The sequence below is a fragment of the Miniopterus natalensis genome, chromosome 6, assembly GCF_054644295.1.
Source record: "Miniopterus natalensis isolate mMinNat1 chromosome 6, mMinNat1.hap1, whole genome shotgun sequence".
Taxonomy (NCBI): domain Eukaryota; kingdom Metazoa; phylum Chordata; class Mammalia; order Chiroptera; family Miniopteridae; genus Miniopterus; species Miniopterus natalensis.
In genome coordinates, this window is record NC_142086.1 from 85,790,076 (window position 1) to 85,812,810 (window position 22,735).

A 22,735-nucleotide genomic window follows, 5' to 3' on the forward strand; every position below is an offset into this window, starting at 1 on the left:
GTTCCTAATGGGAAAGGAAGTGTGCAAACATGACTAAAGTGTCCCCTTGCCCCTGACTCCGGTTCCTTGTAGCCTCACGAAGAGCGTAATATTCTTTCCTGTTTTCTTTCTTGAATCGTGTGTGACAGAACTTCCGGTCAGAAGGTTTCATTAGTCCCCCATGCACTGTGTAGAAAATCAGTAAAAATGCAATAGCCTGTGAAGATCATAAAACTGGACTTCTTTCCCAAAAAATCAGATGCCCAGGCAGATGGAGCTCACACTCGGACAGAAAAAAAGCAGGAGAGTCTTTGCACTGTCTGTGATTGCAGTATTTTCTCTTTTCTTTTTTTTTTTAATATATTTTGGCAATTTTCTTTAATTATAAATATTGGAATTCCGTAAAAAAAAGGTAGCTTTGATTGAGTCTTTAAACCGTATTTACAGCCGCGGCCCAGTCCTGCTGTGTGTTATACCAGGGTGTACGACTTGGCGTACGGATTGTTTCCTTTCAAGTGGCCCCGGGAGTCGAGCAGCGATTCCTGGGAGCTGCTCATCTTAGCCGCCTGTCCCAGCTCCGCCCCTTCTCGCTGAGGTAATGTGGCCACGGCCCCCTGCGGCCACTGCTGTCCCTCCCGGGTGGAGGACGTGGAGGAGGCGGCCTCCATGGGGATGGGCTCCAGGACCGTGGGGCGCTTCAGGGTCCGGCTTTTCTGGGGCTCCAAGCACGCCTGCCCTAAACTCAGGTCCCTGCTGGTGCCCGGACCGCTTCGGTTCAACAAAAAGTCCATTCTAAGGTATGGAGGCAAGTGGATGAGGTCACCTGGAAGGAAACACACAGTGGTTAGTCGGCCCTCGTCTGGCCAGCTGGTGCCCAGGGCCCCTGTGCGCACCGACGGGCCACTCGGGGCCCAGAGCTGGCAATGTCACTGCCCCTGGGTGCGGCTGTCAAGACCCCTCGTCAGAGCTCGCTGCAGCCGGGAATCATGCCCGCATCTAACGTGCTGGCCCCTCCACAGCACAGGGACTCAGGCTCTTCATGTCACCCTTCGACCAGACAAGCAGAAGCTGCAGGGTCACCCCGAAGCCCGCAACGGAAGGAAAGCCAGGTCCCAGGCAGCGCGAGGCGCCCGCCAGGCGTGTGACGTGCTCCTCCGAGTCCCAGGTGTGATGGGAGGCGCTCGGGGAGCAGGGGCTCCAGGAGGGAGGCAGGGTGACAAGGGAAACATAACCGAGAGCTGGACCTCGTCTCGGCACCTCCACAAACCCTGCGGCCTGGGAGCGGCCAGGCGTCTGACTGCTTTCGGTGAAAATGGCCCCAGCGACACTCTGGATTTGGCTCCGTGAAATGAAAGGTTCTCTGATTCAATGTGGGCCCCACACTGTGAACTGGGTCAAAGGAAAGCCCAACGGTAAGTGCCTTGACAATAATCTGGCACAGCACTCCCCAGAAAGGGGGACGTGATTTGGGGCTCTCAGGAAGGGCTTGGAGCCTGGTGTGTCTGGCTTCGGGCTTACGAAGCCATGATGCGGGGAGTCTGGCATCACAGTCTAAGGCCCAAGGTCCAGGGTGTCCTGTGATGTGCGTTAGTCTTGCTCCTGAAAAATGAAAGTGTTTAACTGAAAAAAAAGAAACCTCATGTCCCAAGTGCCTTTTCTGATGACACTGAAAAGCATTTATCTTCACTTAAGGTAGTGGATGTAGCCTTCACTTTCTCTAGTGGGGGTTAATTATTTGCAAACAAATATCATGAAAGCATTAGCGGCTGTCATCAAAAAATAAACTGGAAAAGTCCTTTACAGTGTGAAGAAAGTTTTACATATGAATCGACATATTCTAATTTGCCAAATTTCAAAAGTGGATTTTTATATACCCAGTTTCCTAAGAGTGACTCTTTTTATTCCTAAGATCCTAATAAAAGCAAATTCTATTATTTTTCTCTTTTATTTATTAACATGGCTGTTGTTTCTAAGTATTTTTTTTTAAAAAATACTTGACAAAATGTGGAATTCATTTACCTCCAGGGTTATTTAAGGAAGAGGCCGCCCGCTGTTTCTGAGACCCAAGGAGATCTTGAACGTGTCAGGCGCTTGTGACGTGTTGTCACAGATCTGGGAATGAGTTTCCACCCCAGCAGCTCCCCACTGAATGAAGGACTTATTAACCCCCTAAAAAGCCATCACGTCTCGGTCCCCGCTGGAATGCAGGGTGCTTGGGTCCTAGATTACAGGGAACGAGTGTGTGTGAAATCAAAAGTCAGAGCCCACGATGTCAGCCGCTGTCTCCAGGGATTCCCGCATTGGATTTAGTGCTCAGGAGGGTCAGGGTGGCTGGGAAAGGCTGGTGAGAGCTGGAAATCAGAAATAGTGGCAACAGCTCAGGGCCACATCTCTACACTAGGGCTTCTCCTGTTTGCGGCGTAGGCCTGCCAGGTCTCTCAGTGTCCCGTCTCTGAGAGATCCAGTTTTTCAGGCAAAGCTTTATTAAGTTGTATGCCACTCTAATTAGCTCTATCGACAGTGTGTGTTTTCTGATTAGTGTCCAAAGTAGCTCTTCCAACAGTGTGAATGCTGCAGATGAGCTCTCTCAATCACTCATGCGCTTAGGCAGAAGAAAGCGCCGGCACAATCGGTGCTGAGCTTTGTTTATTAGAGGCACTTGGTGTCCATTAAAATCCCACCCCACGTGCTAGTCTAAGGGCCACTTGGGAAACCAGGTTCTCTAATCATCCATCCATCTGTATGTTCTTCAAATGCCTACAGAGAGCAACAAGCCATGCACCTATTACCCCAGGAAGAGAGAAGTGGCATGGAAAACTGGTGACAACTTGGACGTGGTGACAACCTGGACGTGGGCACCTGCTTTTCTTAACCTCTGGGCCCTTCATCTGCTCAAATCACACACAAGAGACTAAACAATGACTGTAATGGTAGTGATTACGAGTAGATGTCTGGATGACATCGCCAGCATTTAATCTGCTGTAAGTCTGGGCTCAGTTTTCTCAGTCATAAAATGGGACTAAAAGCAGAACCTACCATTAAGGTTATGGTGAGGATTGGATTAGATAAAACATGTGAAAATGTATGGTCAGATGTCTTCCTTCTTGGAGGGGATGAAGTTATGGGCTGGAAATGAGCTAGGAATTGCTTTTCACACCTTGAGTGGGTTGATTAGTGTTCATCCAAAAGATATATCCACCTCCGAACCCTCAGAATCTGAGAATGTGACCTTATTTGGAGAAAGAGTCTTTGCAGATGTAATTAAGTTATAGATCTCAAGGTGCCATTATCTGGATTTAAGGTGGGCCCTAACTCCAACGACACGTGTCTTCGTAAGAAACAGGCAGGGGGAGATCTGAGACACCGAGAAGAGGAAGGATGCCATGTGAAGGTGGAGGAAGTGGTTGGAATGATGCGGCCACAAGCCAAGGAATGCCTGGGGCCACGAGAAACCAGAGAGGCCGGGAAGGATTCTTTCCTAGAGTTCCCGGAGGGGCCATGGCTCTGCTGACACCTTGAGTTTGGGCTTCTCGCCTCCAGAACTGTGAGAGAATAAATTTGGGTTGATTAAAGCCACCAAGTTTGTGATACTTTGTTATGGCAGCCACAGAACACTAACACAGATGTCCTTCCTTCTTGGCTGGGGTGGGCTGGGGAGCGCCAGGTGAAGTCTCTCTGAAAGTTCTACTGTAGGGTGACAGTCTCTGCTCCATCAACCACGGGAAAGGAGGGGATTTCTCCTTAATGACCAATAACAGGAGCCAACATGGTTGTGGTTTAGGGGTCCCCTCCTGTGCTCTGAGCTCACAGGAGCTCCCTGTGGGCTAACCTGTCACCCATGATCCTTCTCTACTGAGGCCCAGCCAGAAGTCACTTCTCCCAGCCGCCCTGCTCCCTGGGGAAGTAGATGCTTGGCCAGCTGGCCCCCCAAGGCCCTTCAGGGTTAAATGAGAAGCGGCTTTCCTGGCGTCTTCTCCAAGAGGGAGCAGAAGCCTCTTTGAAGACACCTATCTGACCCGCCCCCACCTCTCAGCCCTCTGCATGCTCCACAGGGCACCGCATCCGTAGCTAGTTAGCCAGGACCCTCTTGGGTTCTTCCGTGTGTTTGAAAGTAGCAGTGACCCAGGAATTCAAGGTCTCTTTTGCTTTGAATTCCGAAGTCACCTCTCAGGTGCACAGGCCCCTTGCGTGCAAACCCACCATGACTGCAAACACAGACAGAGCCAAAGCCCGGCCTTGGGCTGTCTCTGGTGGACTTCGTGTCTATTCTCAGCAAGGGTTTATTATTTAACTTCTTCCTCCTTGCTTTCGCCCAGCTTTCCTCTCCACATCTCTCTGTCCGAGCTTAGGGATCAGAGAGGGACACACACACACACGGAAGCCGAGGGAAGAGACATGGAGACAGAACAAGGGAGAGATGGAAAAACAAGAGACAAAGAGTCACAAATAGAGACAAGCAGGTGGCAAAGGAAAGAAATGAACTGAATGGGGGCACGGGGCAGAGAGAAGTGCAGAGATGACAGGGAGGCGGCACTATGAGGACAGATGTAGGTTACAGGTGACGAGAGGGCCCTGTCCCCTGGCCTGACAGTGATGGCCGACCCTCCCTGGGGCACCTGTGTTACAGAGACATTTCTCCCCTTTGCCTCCTGGGCCTGCAGCCCCTGGGCCACAAGCTGTGCCAGTCGCAGGCCATGTGCTCCTTGATCTCACGCCTCGAGGAACGAGGGGTGATTTAGCCACTGTTTCAATGTTACACTTTATTATTTGACATAATGGTCCATTTCTTATTCTCCTGTCACTGCCCTCTGGGCGCCTTGGTACCACTAGTGTTTCCAAAAGTTCAGACCCAATAAGTCAGCATCGATTCCCCCTCTGTCCGTGACCACTTCGCTCACTGGCGCTGTCACAGCTCCTCGCCTGGGGCTGACCCGCACAGGCTGCCCTGGCGGTGCCACGTCCACGCGCGGACCCGTGGTCGGAGCTTGCCGTTCCTGCGAAGGGGGCTCGGGCCACGGCGGGCCTGGCTGCGTGGAAACTGCTGTATTCAACCTGCCTCTCTTTAGTCGAAAATCAGGAGACTCCCTCTTCCTATCAGGAAAGCAAACCTTCCTGAACTTTCTCAGTATATTCAGACTCATGCACAAAGTTTGAATGCATTTCAGCTTCGGAAGAAGTGTGAAATCAATACCAAAACAGAAGGAGAATTAATCGATTCCGAAAATCTATAATGCGTGTGCAGTCCATGAATCTATTCCCAGACAATGGTTCCTGCATTTGCCAAGCGCCCGCCAGGGAACACGTCTCAGGTCTGGATCGATGGCTCTCAGCCGGGGGTGATTTTCCGCCAGGGGGCATATGGCTGTGACTGAAGACATTTGGGTTGTGATAGTTGGGGTGGGGCTAGCTCCTGGCTCCCGCTGGACAGAGGCCAGGGATGCTGCGCAGCATCCTCCTATGCACAGGGCAGCCCCCCACAGAGTGACCCCGCTGTTGAGGAACTCTAGGTTAGACGGTCAGAGTTCATGTTGCCAAGTGGGTCCTTATTTCACTTGAAATACATGAATTCAATCAGGAAAGGACCCATGCTCCTCAGCCCCATCCAGTCCACAAGGAGGCAGGGTCTCAGTCTTTAGGGGACACAACGAGGGATGGGCCCTGGAGGAGCAGCCAGAGGGCCTTGACTTAACCTGGCTGGGTGGGACCTTAGAACAACGGAAGAGCGTGAACCGAGAGCGCTGAGCTCTGTCCCAAGCCTGCCTCTGCCCCTAAATAGCTCTGTGGCCCCTTCCAGTTTTAACTCCTATCTTTAGTCAATGGAAGGGAGCACGTTAACTTCTAAGGGTACCTTTAAGTCTCAAAGATTCTTTCTTATGCTCTGTCTCGCCTGTGGAAACTGGTGAAGTACATCTGTATGAGGAATTTGGGGATAAGTTTGGAACCGATGAACGCATTCCTCAGAGCCTGAAATTCCAAGGCTCCTCTTTATTAGCAACTGTGAAACATGCATAGACTTTCACAACAAATTCGAGCAGAACGAAAGAGACTCGGGTCCCCAGGGGCTTACATCTCCCCTGGGGCCATCTAGAAAGGAATTTCATCAATTCCTAACAAGGCTGGATATCTATGCTTGGATGAAGCGTGATATTAATGCAAAAGTAAGAAGCACGGAATGCTCACCTTGAGCTCCAGCAATTTCAGATCGGACTTGCAATCACACTGCAGCTTCAAAGAGCTGGTTTCAAGGGGAGCGCGCAGCCGCCCACGCGGGCGCGGGCGAGATCTAACACTCCCTCAGCTGCATATTAATGCGGCGGCTGGCAATGAAAGCTGGTAAACCAACCTCTCTGCGTAAATGAATCTTCGCTCCCGAGCGGCAACCAGGAAAACTCCTAAATAAGTAACGCGAGACTGATAGCAGAGGTCCATGGACACCGATCCGATTCCCACTCCTGGCTCGTACTTAAGAGGCTTCATGCATTTTTAAGAGCTCCCCGATATGCCATCCTCCTCACTGGGGAACTTCAAAACCTACACTCGCGGCCCTGGCTGGTGTGGCTCAGTGGGCTGGAGCATCATCCTGTACACCAAAAGGCGGTGGGTTCGATTCTCAACTAAGACAGCCGGGAAGGCCAGCAAGCTGTCTCAGCAGCGTGGCCACAATGGGAACGTGCAGGCCCGCGTGGTGGGAGGGCACCACCTCAGCAGAGGTCCCTCACCCGCAGGTAACCACCCCACCTCTCTCTCTGTGGCCAAACACACACACCCAGGGGAGCGTGAGGGCTCGGAGGAATGGATCCTAAAATCAAAATCCCCAAACTGCCTCATCTAACTGGGTATTCAGAGAACCACCCAGCTGGCAGCAGGCAGTGGCCATTTCCAGCTGGAAAAGGTCAGCTGCTTCCATCATGGGACGGCTGACGTGCGGATGCTCAAGGCTGGGGCCCTAGGGTGTGACAGCTGAGCTCCAAGGGGGCCGGCGTTTCCCCTGCTGCCTGCAGGCCTATTAGGTTGCATATTTGAAGCTTTAACTTGATTTAAGTGGCTTTGTGCAATGGCATCTTGAGGGCAAGGGTGAACATCATGAATAAAGAAGCAGTCACCCAAGAACGTTAGAAACTGGCTCAAGATGCTACTTGAAACCAAGATGACACACTGTAATCCAAGCCTGGAAGCCACCTTGACCCAGAGCGAGAGATGCTGTTACACTTTCCAGAGACTTCAGAGGAATAGAGAGTGTTTGCTTTTTTTTGTTTTTGTTTTTGTTTTTAAAGACAGAAATAGTCATCTCTTACTGAAGAAAACAAGACAATCACACCCATGGCATTGTATTTACAATAGACAAGTCCTAAAAACGCAGCAAATTCAAAATCCAGGTATTAAAAATTTGAAGCGAGATTCCGGTGTCTGCCTCAGGCGTGAGCTGTCCATGTTTCACAGAGATCCCCCCTTACCTGAGGAAGAGATTTCCTTTTGGCTTGGTAAGACCAAGGACAGAAAATAAATCACTTTGTTTAAAGTCAGCCTGGAAGATGACATGCACTTCAATGTCTGCGGGGATTTTACTAACAATTCCTAATAATTGTAGTATTTTAACCAGTTGGCCAGTCTTATCACAGTCACAACCATAGTACATGTATTCCCTCGATAATGTTTATGACGCACCTACTATAGACCACACAGAGCAGAGCGTTAGACATATATATTCAATTCCACTAAATCATTTAAACATATTCCTTGAACAGTCACTCTGCTGCCAGGTATCTGCTAGACGCTGGGGGAGAAACACAAGACAGGTTTGCTTTCTTCCTGGAGCCACGATTTGGCCAAACTCACTGAACTTGATCCTCATTTGTAGAGAGTTTAAAAACTTGGGATTGTAAACGGAAAAAAAAAAAAAAATTACTGAAAAAGAGGACCTGATGGTGAGGGGATATCCAGAAGGTTTGAAGACTGCCCAGAGACACATTCTGACTGATAACCACCTAGAACCAAGAGGAAACACAGGCACACGGCTCAGGGAACTGCTAGTTTTGATACAGCCTCCAGCCAGCAGGATAATTATAACCTTGGGTTGTGTGCCCAGTGCTGAATTCAGTTGTGTTACAAAGGAGCAACAGGAAGACTTCCAGAGATATGAAATATTTTTTTCCTAATTAAATGTTGACAATATAGTCATCTAGAGTGGACAAAACAAATTTGGTGGACATTAGGACTCTCACTGATTTAAAAATTATTTATAACCAAAGTTATAAAATCATTTTAGTCTAAAGAGTGTATTAGGATGATAGCAACTTCCTTAGTTGCGATCTTTCCAGTGCTTTGATGGATCCAGGCAACGACGTCATGGGAAAGGCTTAAACTTTTTTCAATACTGACCCAGTGATATGACTGTCATTGAAAAGAAACTGAAGCCTGACTTATTTCAAGGCTGGCACAAACGGGACAGTCCTGAAACCCAGGAGCCCGTCTGTGAAGGGGAGACTGTGGTTGTGGATCTTCGGTGGAAGCAGAAAGCACTTAACTGGGTGATATGCAAATGAGGTGGGGACTTCCCAGGACATCAGTGGTCACTGAAGGGAAATAAACAGAAGAAGGAAGGAAGAAGGGAGCCAGCAGCACATCTGGAGGCCACCCTGGAGCCTCTGGGAACTCTAACATCAACGTCAACAGGCGGCAAGAGAAACAGTTGCTAACTGCCTCACCTGTGTGTGCTGCACCCGTCTTAACAAACCCGAGAGTAGGCACCAATGTTGTAAACGCAGACCCAGCTCAAAGTGGTCCTGTCCCATTTTGGACAAGACCCAGAACCAAAGTTTAAACCTTGGATGCACCACTCAAGAGTAACACTGGTGAACCCTAAAGTCTCCCACCCCACCCCCAGAACTAAAGGACCGAGGCATGGCCAGAACCTGCACACCAGGAACCCTTCCAGAAGCAAAGGGGCAGCTGTCCAGGAGATCCAGTGCTGAAGCCCCTTAAATCTTGCTCTCGCCCCTGGATCTGGGAGACAGAGTTGAACCTGGTCTCCTGTCTCCTTTCTCTTTTCTCAAAAGCCAGTGCTGTAATATTGGTGTCTATGTGCATTGGGCAGTGAGCTCTTGCTGGGTACAGGTTGTCCATTTTATAGATGCAGCAACTGAAGCCCAGCAATGCTAAGGACATGCCCACAGGCACACTTTCTCCCCTCCTGTCTTCCTCACCATCAGGTGGGGCAGCCACAGAGTCACAGTGTTTGTCCTGCGTTTTCCTGCATTTGACTTGCATGTAAATGTAAACGACAAAAAAATACTTGAAATAACAATGCCCACAAATAACAGCTCGTCATCTCCCCAGGGAGGTAGCGGAATGAAAATAAATGAAGCCATCACTCTTTTTTGTCTGCTGGCATGGATCTTTGACTCTGTATGGAAGATTAGTTGCTGGATAAACAATTCTTATTTTATATATTTTTATGCATTTATGAGGCTCATTTCAGCTGGGCCTTATGCCATAAAACCCAAAGGAATCACAGTAATTTAAAAGTGAAGATAAATTTTTGAAAAACAATCAGTATAGTGTTTCAGGAAACGAGAGAAAGAAAAATAAAACCGGATTCAACAAGAAGGGACAGGCCAGTCTGAGAAGGAAAGTCTACAGGTACCTGTTTCAGGGTGGGAAAAAAAAAGTGATTTTTTTCAGAGAATAGCAATTGGCTGCCCTGGTTTGGATGCAGTTTGAGGTGTTTTATCTGCCCTGTATAATGGTTTGCAAACATGTGAGCCAACACTTAAAAACTGTGAGTGGATTTCTCAGTTTTTAAGAAAAACAAGATTTCTGGCTTCTCTTGAGACACTCACTCACACAGGGTCCCCATTCCCGCGTGGGATCAGTTGGTGGGAGCTTGCTAGGGGCGTTCTGCTCTTGACAGTCACTGAGCTAGTGAACTGTTCCTGTCCCATCACTCCCTTCCCCCCTTCACACTCTCTTCACCCATTTACATCACCTGCCAGGCCCTGCAGGCCTTAGGGTTTGCGGCCCCATCCAGAAACCCAGGCCACTCTCCCTGCTCAAGGCAGAGGCCAAACTACAGTGGATGCAACATTACCCAGTTACCGTGAGGTTGCGTGACTCAGTAAAACCAGGGTCCAAATGCTGGCGCACTGTAGGCCCTCTCCCCTTTGGAACCCTCAGTCTTTAAGTACGGCAGCCTTAAAACACAGCCCCGTGTCTTTGATGCTTCTCCTGTTAATTGGTAGGAGGGTCCCCTCTCTAGAGTCTGGGCTCCTTCAACAATAGAATATGGTAGAAGAGATGTGTCACTTTCTAGCCCCAGCCTTAAGAAACTGGCTATTTCCACCGTCTGTCTCTTGAGGCACTGGCTCTTAGGACAGAGTCACCATGATCTGAGGAAGCCCAAGCCACCTTGTGGGTGGGTGCGGCTGGCACCAACTCTCCTGGGGAGGGGGCCGTGTTGCGGTGGCTCCTCCAGCCCTAAGTAAGCCGCCGCGTCTGACCTGCTGGAACGGAGATGAGCTGTCCCCAGATGCAACGAGAAAATTTCAGACTCATAAACAAAATAAGTGATCACTGTTGTTGCTTTGACTTGGTTCACTATGCAGCCAATAAACAGGACACCCAGTCTAAACCCCAAGAGGGCTCTCAGGGTCCACAGGTGTGATGCAGGAAGGGGAGCTTCCCTAAACAATGGGGCGCGCACATTTCCTTCTCACCTGGCCGATGTGCCTTCGGAACCGCCATGTTCATCACTCGCCCTCCATCCTGAGGTTTGGGGGGAGACGCAGTGAACCTGCAGATCCCCGACTCGGAAGGGGTGCTGGAGGTCAGGCTGTCCGTGTACTCGTTTGTCCCTGCCGTCAACTGTTCGGATGATGTGTCCGAGATGAAGCACTCGGTGATGGTGAACTTGGCGTGCCTCAACTGCTCTTCCATCTTGGCGTGCTCGTAGGCCCTGGCCAGTTCTTCGTAGGTGGAGGAGGCACTTTCCGTGGAGACCATGCTGCTTCGGGCTCGATCTGTGCCGTGGAGCAGAGAGAAAAGGACAGTGAGTTATCACTATGTTTGCACAGACCAACCATCCTCTCGGGCTTGCGGTGATTTCTCCCAGGTCACAGCTAAATGCAGCAGGAGTCCTGGGTCTTTGTCTGAGGATGGCCTTTGTCACCCAGAGGCTGCTTCATAACCCTCAGCAAAGTAGGATCAGGGAAGTTTGCTTCCAAAAACTGGGGGCATCACTGTAATTAGATGGCCCCAGCCTGGGACATTTCCATATCAGTAACACATCCCCTTTAAAAATTCTGCTTTTCTGTCAAACAATCGGGAATGTGCATAAATGACCTGCAGTGGCCCTCCCTGCTCGGACCTGCAAATCGATCTGTACCATGGAGACTCTTTAATAGGCGTGAATGACAAGCTCTGCAGCTCAGCTCCTCCAGCCTGGGCTTGGCCAGGGAGACGTGATGAGGGTTATAAACGGCTGTGACTTTGCATGGAAACTGGCCTCTAGTCAGAATGGCCCCGGGTCCCTGGGACTCAATCTTTGTGCCTGCCACCCTTGGTGAGGGCTAGAAACCACCCGGATGGAAAGGGGTCCATCTGGTGGGAGGAATCTCTGCATTTTAAGCTCATGAGTTTCCAAGTTTCGAAGTCGCCTCTGGGGAACTCTGAGAGTCTTCTAAGAGAAATAACAGCCTTAAAAAGAGCTGTACATGGTGACACTCCACCCTGAGACACTATTTTTGCAGTATATCTTCCAGAACAAAAGAAAATGAGGCTTAAAATTTCCTACAGCTATTAGGTTTAGATATAATTTCTTTTCAAAATTTAAGATGGGGGGGGCAACCCGGTGCTATTTTTAGGCCCTGTCTTCTCTCTGAAGTGAAATCTTGGTGGTTGATGGCACAGACTAGAGAACTTACCTTATAATCAACCCCTGCTTAATTGTCAAGTGGCTCACCCCAGAGGGTGCTGCAACCTTGTCACATAACTTCAAGTGCAGAATCTCAATCCTGGGGACGGTAGTGGGTCAGACGCCCTCAGGGTATAATCAGAGATTATTGCCATTGTGTGGGTGAAGATGGAAAAACTGCCGTGTCTGTCAGCGGGGTGGGAATGAAAGGGGGATGCAGTGTGAGCCCGAGATTCAGGCACCTGAGAAATAGATGCCTCTCAGTTCTGTGTTCAGAAGCCACTGGGCCCTGGAGGTGGCCGATGCTGTGCAGTGCACTGGTGTCTGTTACAGAAATGGCCTAAAAACTTGAAAGTGACCTTGAAAGAGAGTAAGGAGGAGCCCTGGAGCCCTTGGTGTGGGCTGGGCTCAGCCTGGGGGTGGGGGGGAGGAGGGTAGGGAGAGGTGTGCAGACCCTACCTGTGTCTTGCGAGGGGCTGACGCTGTAACTGTCACTTTCCTTGTCCATGGATCCCGCGGCCCTGGGCGTGGGCAGCCTCCAGTCTGTGGTGAGGGTGTGTGTTGAAATGGTGGGGTGGGGTCTGTTGAGGGTCCACTGGCTGGCGTACCGGTTTCTCGCTGTGGGCCCAGCCTTGGCGTTCCTCCTCGTGGTAGGATCTGTGAAGAGTCGAGAACAAAGTCTGCTTCAGTCTCCAGAGGCGTGTGATGAGCACTGATAAAGGTATTGAGTGTGGTGCTCCCGCCCCAGCCCTACGACCCACCCTGCGGGCTCATGCCTCCAGGAAGCCCTCCCTGACTATCCCTGTCCAGAGTACCCCTTTCCTTTCTTCCATGGTCTGAGACATTCATGGGATTCTTAAGCATTTAAACAAGCCCTGTAAGGGGAAGAACATTAGAACTGGACTCAGTTGTGACGGATCTGAGCCCTGCTTCTGGCTCTGAATAGTTTCGTGACCCAACACACATCACTTAATAAGCTTCCTGAGACTGCCCGTCTTCTCTACTACAAGGAGCTCAGCCGACATGCTCTAGTGTGGCTTCCTTCTTACAGTTCTCCTAGGGCGTGATGTTCTTATGGGTTGAATTTTGTCCCCCTAAAAGATCTGTCCACACCCTAATCCCCAGGGCCTCAGAATGTGATCTTATCTGGAAGTAGGGTCACTGCAGAGAGGCATAATTAGTTAAGATGAGGCCAGGCTGGAGTAGGGTGGGCCCTTAATCCAACATGACTGGTGTCCTTATAAGAAGAGGAGACAGGCACGGGAGGGGAGAGGCCGCAGGGCAGTGAAGGCAGAGGCTGCAGGGATGTAACTGTAAGCCAAGGAGCGTCAAAGATTGTTGGCAACCCCCAGAAGCCAGGAGGAGGCGAGGAAGGATCCACCCTTACAGGTTTCAGAGGGAGCACGATCCTCGATCTTGGGCTTCTGGCCTCCAGAACTGTGAGACAATAATTTCTGTCCTGAGCCACCCAGTCTGTGGTCCATTTTGGCAGCGGCCCCAGAAGACTAACGGCATCTCCGTATATCGTTTTCTTGTATTGACTTCTGCCTTGAGTGTGACTGTTGCATTCATTCATTAAATGGCAAGTTCCCAGAGCGGGGGGACAATACCTTTTTGTCCTAAGCTCTCTCAGGCCTTTGCACACAGTAGCTTAACTCTCCAATGAAACCGTCTGAACTTTGGCAGTCTTGGATATTTAATGCTGAGAGCAGGTGGTTAACGAGTGTCTGAATCTCACTGTCTACCATCTTCCAAAGCACAGACAGAGGGTTGAGTACACATGGGCTCTGCCACATCGGTTACCCTTTCTCCAGATCCACAACCAAAGGCAACCAGTCAATGGAGGGGGAGGTGAGTTCCTTGCTCAACTCTCTGGTGAGCGAAGGAAAAGATGTCCCAACAACACAGACTGTTGGACACTGGAGTGGACCACACATTGCCTCTTCTGGAAGCCCGGGGAAAGCAGAGAGGCTCATTTGCCTGCAAAGATTTTTCTGGGCTCCATCGTGAAGGCAGCAAAAGATGCTGAAGGGCCTTTTCCACCCCTGGAGTCTCTGCTTCTCGAAGAGGAATTCATCCCATGCAGTCATCTTTCAAAATGGTCTGGCCTCTTCCAAACACTGCAGTCTGTGCTCACGGCTCATCGCTGATGGCGCAGGTTCTGAGGAACACGGCCGAGGCCCAGCTGCAGCGACGGCGCCGCCTGGCCTCTGGGCTCCCGGAGCGGCGCGTCCGTGCCGGGCGGGCTGGTGCTCAGCCTCGGACCGTGTGCAGAGCGACCTCTCGTTCCTGGCGCACGCAAGTCCTTGGGCGAATGTGTACGGTCCAGGGTCACTTAATGGATGAGGCAATGGAAGCTCAGAGAGAAGCGACCCCACTATTAAGTGATGACAATGGAGCCCGAGACTTGACCTTTGGGTTCTGGGATCACACTGGACCACGCGTGTCCTCGCCCTGCACATCTGTGTTCTGATGCGCAGTCCCCGTGACACGGGCTCGTCTCTAATTCCATGCTGGGTCACGGCAAGCAGATGCTTGGAAGTGGTGAAATGACTTTCTTCATAAATGGAAGATGTTCCTCTGCAAATTTCTGGTTATTGGGCTCTGAACCTAATGCATCATCCTACAATGCTGGGAGGAGCATGGAGGTGGCAGCCAAATCAATACGTTCACGACGTCCCGGGCCATTAATATGCTCTGTCTTGGTGCACAGCCTCTGGGGCACTGACTTGAAGACACCGTTCATCCCTTACTTGCAAAACTTCACGGGAGACTTTATTGCAAGATTTTTGTTTTTTTGCTTTGATTAGAATGTGAGTGATGCCGGAGAGCCAAGCTCTCTGGACCGCGAGGTATGAATGGTTATTGTGTTTCTCCGCCGAAAGGCGAGGAGAGAGGTTCTGAGATAGAAACACACTCCCGGGTAGGCGGCAAGACGTCTTCCAGGCCCTGTGCGCTTGATAAGTGGAGCGGGAATCAGCGGAGCTTGAGAAAGGCTAATGAGTCTTTTCCAGAAAACCACATGGTCCCTCACATAAAGTTTGAGGCTTCTCATTTTCACTCTTCTAAGGGTTTCTTGCAACTACAGCTGTGGATCAGGTCTGCTCCTGGTATGGATGCTTGGGGAGCGGTCAACTGGGTAGGCCCATTTCAAGGACACCATGTTCTCAAATCTCCCCAAACTCTCACCATTGTTTCCACCGTGAGGCCCACCCACCGGTGGCGGGGCAGAGACCCTCACTCCCACACCCCTTTCCTCACTGAGATAATCACGTGCAAAGTTCATGGTCAGAGAGCACACGCCAGCTTCTATTCAAAGCCAGAGCTCTTTTCGAGGTAATTTAATTCTTTATCCCCTTTTTCTAGACGCGCGAGGACAGCCTCACAGCGGCCTGATAACATTGGAAATATAGGTCATGAAATTACTTTCCCTGAACCGCAGCCTCAGTTCCGTTCTGCTCTGGGCAAGCTTGTCTCAGTACATAGAATACTGGGGTAGGTGACACATTTTTGTAATAACCAGGTTTTTGGAGCTGTTTTGTGCTTGAACTGAACTCTTCTGCATGGTAGCTCCGAGATAGCAGCTCAAGTAAAAATTTCACTTGGGTTCCACATTGGAGCTTCCTTTGTGTATTTCACTAGCTAATCTACTGACCAAACACACACTGGAATTTACTGCCCCTGCGTGGAAAGCATTTTATTTGACTCTCCCAACATCGTATTATAAATACAGCTTAGTGATGCGGCATCACGCTTGCTAAACAGCTAAGGAGTCAGGGGGTAAGTGATCTAAATAATTCTTGGCCTTTCAACATGGGGTCTGAACCTGCAATAAGCTTCTGCCCATAGAATCAAGTGATTTTAACGATCCTGAATTTGGGATAAGAGAGGATTTCATAGGTAATGGGGTTATAAGCCACGTGTTCTGTGATCATGGTATTAATCTGTGTTTACTCCCAGTATTAGAGGTGCCTAGGCCTCAGCTTTTCATGATGAATTTCCCAGTTGTCCCAGAGAGAGGGTGAAACTGGCAGGACAGGCCATTCCTGTCACTCAGTAAATAATCATTCATCACGGGATTATGTACACCGCATGCTCCTCCCTCCATCAGGTATTTCTCTGCAGTGCTGTGTCTAGTACATTCTGGATGATAGACTGTGCATTGTTTTCAAAGTCTCAACAAAAAAAATATCCAATCCATGTTGTAAAATCTTCTTACTTAGTAGATAGGGTAGTGGAACCTACTGGGTCCCTAGATGTCCTTTAAGGAGCATCATCTCTACTTAAAGGTAACATGGAGGGGTTGAGGGTGGGGGCTTTGGAGTTAGGTGCCCTGAGCTGGATTCAGCCTCACTACTCACTGGCTCTGAGCTTATGGGATGTGTCCACTTCCCTCACCTCTGAGCCTGGGGTTGACATCACCCATCTGCAGAGCCTTTGTGAGACTCTCGAGAGATTAGCATGGGCTGCGGGCACAAGGGAGGGCTCAGTAAATCTCTGGCCCAGCCCATGATTCCTGAGTAACAAAGACCAGGTAAGGGATGGAGTACGAGCTGTTTAATAGGAACATGGTGGCAGGATGTTTGATAGGTTGATTGGGATGGCTAGAAACTCCATTTAGAGAGTTTGACAGAAAAAAATATCTATTAAAAAATCATAAAACGAGAGGTTGGAGAGAATGCCTGTGGTGCAGAATGGAGCTTGCCAGTGGTTGGACAGGAGCTGTGTCTGATCCATTTCCCAGTCTGGCCTTGCCCACATCAGGTGCTGGGAAAAATGCTCTTTTCATGAACAAATGAATAATGAATGGATGATTTCCAGGTAAATATGACAAAACATAACAAAACCAAGAACCTAGGTCGAACCTAGTACTTACACCACATGTGTTTGTAACCTTGCACATTTTATAAGTGAAAAAGTTGATTTAAGTTCTATTTTTGTCTTGAACTAGAGACTGATGCATGAATTTGAGTACATCTGCTTAATGTTTGTCAACATTATTTAGTGAAGTTCATGGCAGATGGAAGAAGCGTCCTTCTATAAGCTGTAGCTGTTCCCATGGGACGTTACCCTCAGGTGAACCCCAACACGTTCAGAGGGGAATACAGTGTGTGATGCTGGCTCAGAGGCCCCCCGGGACTGGGCCAGTCAGTCCTCTGGCTCACCCCTCACTGCCTTCCCTGTTGCTCAGTGCATTTCAGTGCCACTTCTGTCCCCAACATTCCTCAGGAGCTTTCCTCCTGCTCCCCTGCCCGGCAGGCCAGCTCCTGGCTGGGACCCGGGTCGTGGTTCACGCCATCTCCTCCATGGAGATTGTCCCCACAGACTCCCACTGAAGGAGCCTCTCGCAGCATCCCCACCTTCTGCTGCTGACTCACCAACACAATTCTGTTCTATTTTCCTAGAACATGCTGATACATGAAACACGCATCAGGGTCCTTGTTTAGCGTCTAACTTCCTTCCCTAGAACGAAATGAATGTCTTTCTGCATTTTACTCACGATGTCCCCCTATCACTGTGCACCAGGCCATATGTAAAGTAACAACTTAATAAATATTTCTGAGTTCGAATGAAGTGAATTCTTAAAGCTCCCCAACCATGCTGACAACATTATGGCCACGAGAGATGGGGCCATGGCCCTCCGTGCGCCCTCCTGCCACTCGCGTCTCACTGGGTCGAGCGCCTGCCTGTGACTCAGGTTCACGTCTCTGTTGCTCTGTCGTCAGATCAGCCTTCTCATCACCCGGGGGCCGCCCATGCAGTTGGAAGGTTCCCGATGTTTTAGAGGTTCTCGATGCCTCCTCTACCGCCCTGACTCTTCACCCCCAGCCTGTGCGCATTTCTCTGACGCTCGCTCTTTACCTGGCAGGTAGCACCGATGTGCCGTGAGCACGGCAAGCCCGAGGGACACTGTGCTCCTGCACCGGCACGCTGGGAAGCGTGTCTCAGTGACGAGGGGTCCTGACCACCAGCGTCAGTCACCGGGATGGCTGCTTCCGCGCCCTAGGCCAGGCGCGGCCAGCCTCGGGGGGCGCGCCCTGTGATGGGTGTTTGGAGCAGGCACCATGGGTGATTCTGACACACACAGGCGACCGGGGGCCACTACCTGGGATGTGTGTCCTGTTTTCCCTTCCTACTCTCCTGCTAATGTCTCTATTACCTTCCATGCTGACTGGGACACAGGAATGCTGAAGTCAAGGAGCCACCGACCTAATTCCCCTGGGATGTATCATCTTTCCCCGAGTAGCAGTAAGTGGCTCAGAAACTCATCCATCCGTGCAGTCCTGAAGAGGCCAGAGCAGGGCAGGCAGACCACGAAGGAAAGCCAATCGCTGGACAGCGCATTGGGGACCTTGGAGCAATTTTTAAGAGCAAGGCTCTCATTCACACACTCCCCTTCCCAAAACTAATTCTCACTCACGCCCCATGTGTGTCTCCAGAACATCCTGATGTCATTGAAGGAAAGGGGTGAGGTCAGACAGAGGGAGAAATAAAAGGCTTCCAGAGCATGGGCTTGAAAACCAGTTTTCAAATGAATTTCAATGAGGTTTAAAATGATTTTCCTGCACGTTACAGTTACTTAGGGATCAGCGAGTTTGCTTCGTGAAGCTCAGGGCATTCCACAAATGCCTTACAAGTCAGAAATGATGAAGAATAGCTTTTAACACTATAATATTTATTTTTTCTAATTATAACACTCTAAGAATGTAAATTTTTACAAAGAGAGTGATTAGAGATTTAAAAGCTAGACATCAAAGCTTCCAAAAAGATAATAATTGGGGCATTTATTTCTCAGCCTTTAAAGAGATTTAGGAACAATTTCAATGATGAAGGAACAAGGATATCTAATTAATAAGCTCTAGATACATATTAGGGAATTTAATTTAATTGCAGTAATTAATTTCCATGTATTATATATGCTAATATTAATAACTAAATTGAACATAATCCCCAGATTTGCCAGAGCTCTATTTTTCTCAGTGTGTTCAGGACAAAATCATGAGCTTCAGGGACAGACAGACTGACAACTGAGACTTGCTTTCACTACGTATTATTTGTAAAACTTTGAGCTGTTTACCTAACTCCTCTGAGACTCAGTTTTCTCTCTATAAAATAGGGGCCATAATAGCTACTGTATAAGTGGTTCCCTTGCAGGGTTGTTGCAAAGATAACAAATATGACATTGTCTTTCTATCCTGATCCTGGCAGGGAGCAGATACATGCTACTATTAATTACCTTTCTCCTTCCCTGCATTGCCTAAATAGAACAAATGACCTTGACCTGAAATTTCTAGCACCTTCACAGTAAACCAATACCAAGAGTTATTGGCTACAACGGACACAATCTTACTAACAGCTCAAATCAAGCAATAAAATCTCAATGTCCCAATTAAAGATGCTGTCATCCCTGTTGGTTTTTTAGGCATAGGGCTGAACAGGCCCCCCCATTTCATTTGACAGGGACAGAGCAGTTAATGTGTGGTCAGCATCAGTAACACCCACACAGTCTAAGTGTTGTTGGACCACTTACTCGTTCCTGGCCGAGCATCCGAAACATCCACTAAGGGCCCAGTGGCCTGGGACACGGATTGGTAATGGACCGTATGCGTCACCGTCAGGGACTTCTGCTTGGCTGCCTCTCCAAAGTCCGCATCGGTCAACAGCACCGTGGAGCGATCATCTACAGAACAGCAGGGACACAGAGAGCCAAAAGTTTATCCCCCTTTAAACAACTCCTTGGCCCTTTCTTAAAAACAACAATAACAACCTCATCTAAAGCAACCGAAACAACGGAAAACCTAGGCACTGTATTAGGATTGGTCTAGAATTCTAGGGTAGATTGTCCTTAGGGGTTCACTTCTGAGCACCAGTTAAAGAGCATGACCGCAGAGCAGGGCTGCTCCACTCCCTGGGGCTTGGCCTTTTCATTAAGGAAACATTGATTTGGGGGTGGGGCTTGTTGTTGCAGCTGCCAGTCTACTAGACTTTGGGATTGATGTGTTTGTCAAAAGCTCACCTGGGACAGCACCAGAGATGTCAGCCCCACCCAGGCATGGAGCTGCCACTTGAAGGAAGCTCTGAGTGTTAAAAAAACTCCACTGCAGGGTCCGTAAGGGGCGCTCTCACACTGACCTTGGCAAATATTTGGAGGTGGGGTGAGGGGGGTGTGGAGAGACGAGAAAGGCCAGTCTTTAGAGTTTAGGGTTCCTCTATTTTAATGGTTTTGGGGAATGTTCCTTTCTTCCTACCTCTTCTGAGCTCTAGTGACTCTGAAGCATCCCTTAACTGACTTCTCAAAACGAGTCACTCGTCAGATTCCCGAGTCCTACCGGTGAGGGTACATGGAGCTTTGAGAAGCAGGTGCCCGGGCTCAGATGAGCTGGGAGCATTTTTTAGTGTTTGGAGCAGCAGTTGGTTGAGCTGCATGTCATCATTTGGTTGTTTCAAGATTTTCATTAGTTTGTTGTGATTCTGCCAGACTCTCTTAAGAGCCTCCTTACTCCAAGGGGAACTTTGGTTAGGATAGACAGATTTTTCATGCATTTTTCATTGCAGCCCAGGATGGTGCTCGTCTAAGCGCTCGGCCAGCTGGGGCCAGGCTACGGCGTGCCTGGACGCAGAGTGGTGATATGAAAGTCACAAACAGCCCGGCGAGACTTCTGTGCCCAAAAAAGGCTCTGAACAGAACGAACCTTGCAAAGTCCAATTACTCAGGCTCTGGCAGGAAAGGAAAGCCTCTGGAAGTCAGAATAAAATTTCCTGGCAGAGAAGGAGCGGGAAGACTGCCAAGGTGTCTGCTGGCATCCCAGCATGTGGCACAGCGGAGCTTGGTCCTCAAGCAGGGGCAGGGCAGGGCTGGGCTCGGGGGCTGGCCACGAAGCCTTTGCTCGCCCCTCGAACAGGCGGCCTTTCTACAGAGACAGCTCCTTACAGCTGAGCTGGCAGCGGAGGCCCGGCACCTCCGTCCGTTTTCCATCAATAATGCGGATGTGCTGTGGTTTCTAACACGCAGACCTGCTAGGAGTGGACCCGATATCTGTGGGGCTGGGTTACAAACTTTTAATGGGAAAATTCAGGTGCCTGTCAGTGCGTGAGGTTAACCATTCATTCCGGGCAGAAATTAATGGCACTTTCATATTGGATTCTTGTAGTCGGAGCCCAGAGCGTTTTAAAGCATCGTATTTCTACTTCCCCAGTAATTAGAAAATGCCATTGACCACTGTCACCATCATCAGGAGGTAAGTGACTCCGGTGACAGATGAGCCTGCAAGGAATGTGATGCATCCACAGAAAAATGGCAGCTTTTTCTCTGGTTGGGGACATCAGTGACTCACTGCTGGGAGGGGAAGCCCCACCCAGGCCCTGCCCAGCTGCCTATATTTACAGCCACAGGGGGACTTCTGAACCCATCTAGAGAGGAACATTTAGCAGATACCCTAACTATAAGGGCAGAGGAATTATACATTGGTTTTTGAACTGATATTTCAAAGTAATTTTACGTTTTATTGCCCAGACTACTGAATTTAATTAAAAAGATTCCAGCTCTGCCAGGTAGCTCAGTTGGTTAGAGCATTGTCCCAATATGCCAAGGTTGTGAGTTCGATCTCCGGTCAGGGCACACACAAGAATCAACCAATGAATGCATAAATGAGTGGAACAGCAAATCAATGTTTCTCTTTTTCTTTCCCTCCCTTTCAAATCAATAAATTAAAAAAAAAAAGATTTCAGATATACCACTGAAAAGAAAAGATTATCACAAACAAAATACGGTGCTTTATCCTGTTGTGAGCAAGCTAATGGAATCTGTGTAGTGCAGGATGAGTAGTGGCCCCTCATACGACATGGGTGGCATTTAACCGATTGTGGGTGCTGGCACGCCCAGACCAAACTTGAATCCAGCAGGGGCAGCCCAGGCCTTAGAATTTATGAGCCATTAGGTCAAGACGTCTCCGCTGTTCTGTTAGAACATAATAAAGCAGGGCGGGGCGAGGGGCAACAGAGGTGTCCTGCCAACCTGGCCAGTCACCACTGCCTTCCTGGCAGGAAGGCTCGAGGACACGTGCCGGGAGTTAAGTAGTTTCAGCCAAGCCACAGGAAAGGGGTGCCCTGGGACCGAGTGCCAGCGACCACTTTCCAGAACAAACAGAGCGAAGTTTGCAAAGAGGCAGCCTCGGCAAGCTGCCCTGGAGTCTGTTTCCATGGGTACTGGGAAGCTCAGCGATACTTCTAAGGAGAGGGGTCCGGGAAGGAGCCTGTGGATATGGAAGCAGGCGGCTGGCGGGGGCCCCACCCAGCTTCTGCTCCCAACCATCCGTGAGACCTTGCAGGCTATGTGACTTCTCTTGGTCCCAGTAACTAAGGGGTGCCTTTCCCCTAGGCTGGTTGGGAGGGTTAACTTAAATAACTCACATAAAGTGCTTATAAAAGTACACAACACTTAGAGAGCTGTCCATAAATGTGAGCTATTCTCCTGGTCATTAGTGCTGGAAATATGAAGTCTCGGGTTCTGGAGGAAATAAAGCTACAAGGCAGGCAGTGGGGGAGGTGGACTTGGAGTGGGAGGGGCCGGAAGGAGTCGAGACACCTGGGTTCTGGGCAAACAAGTCTCCAAAGCTTTTCAGGTGTCTGTTTTGCAACTGTGGGGCAAGGGACCTGGATGCTCCCCAAAGCACCATGAAGGAACTTTCTAGACTGTGTATGGGGTGCTGGGGGATGGAGAAAAGAGGCCTGGTGCAGACATTTGTTTGTTAGGTGTTCAGCAGAGTTTAAATGTTCTCTTTAATGAAGGCCTCTGAGGAGAGCACAGGGTGGTTTCCAAGACAGGGCTTTAGCATGCGGCCCTTCTAG

At 49.6% G+C, this 22,735-nt stretch overlaps 1 protein-coding gene across 1 annotated transcript in view; it reads right to left on the reverse strand.

Moving 5' to 3' along the window:
* Nucleotides 1-366: 366 nt before the first annotated feature.
* The window catches only part of DSCAM (DS cell adhesion molecule), a 300,871-nt gene continuing 278,502 nt past the window's right edge, over nucleotides 367-22,735 (reverse strand). The window contains exons 30-34 of the mRNA XM_087817830.1: nucleotides 19,419-19,568; nucleotides 19,125-19,145; nucleotides 12,347-12,544; nucleotides 10,692-10,994; nucleotides 367-802 (exon numbers count right to left, since the gene is read on the reverse strand). Of these exons, the coding sequence (XP_087673956.1) occupies nucleotides 450-802; nucleotides 10,692-10,994; nucleotides 12,347-12,544; nucleotides 19,125-19,145; nucleotides 19,419-19,568 (1,025 nt within the window). The 3' untranslated portion in view covers nucleotides 367-449. The remainder of the gene's footprint in view (nucleotides 803-10,691; nucleotides 10,995-12,346; nucleotides 12,545-19,124; nucleotides 19,146-19,418; nucleotides 19,569-22,735) is intronic.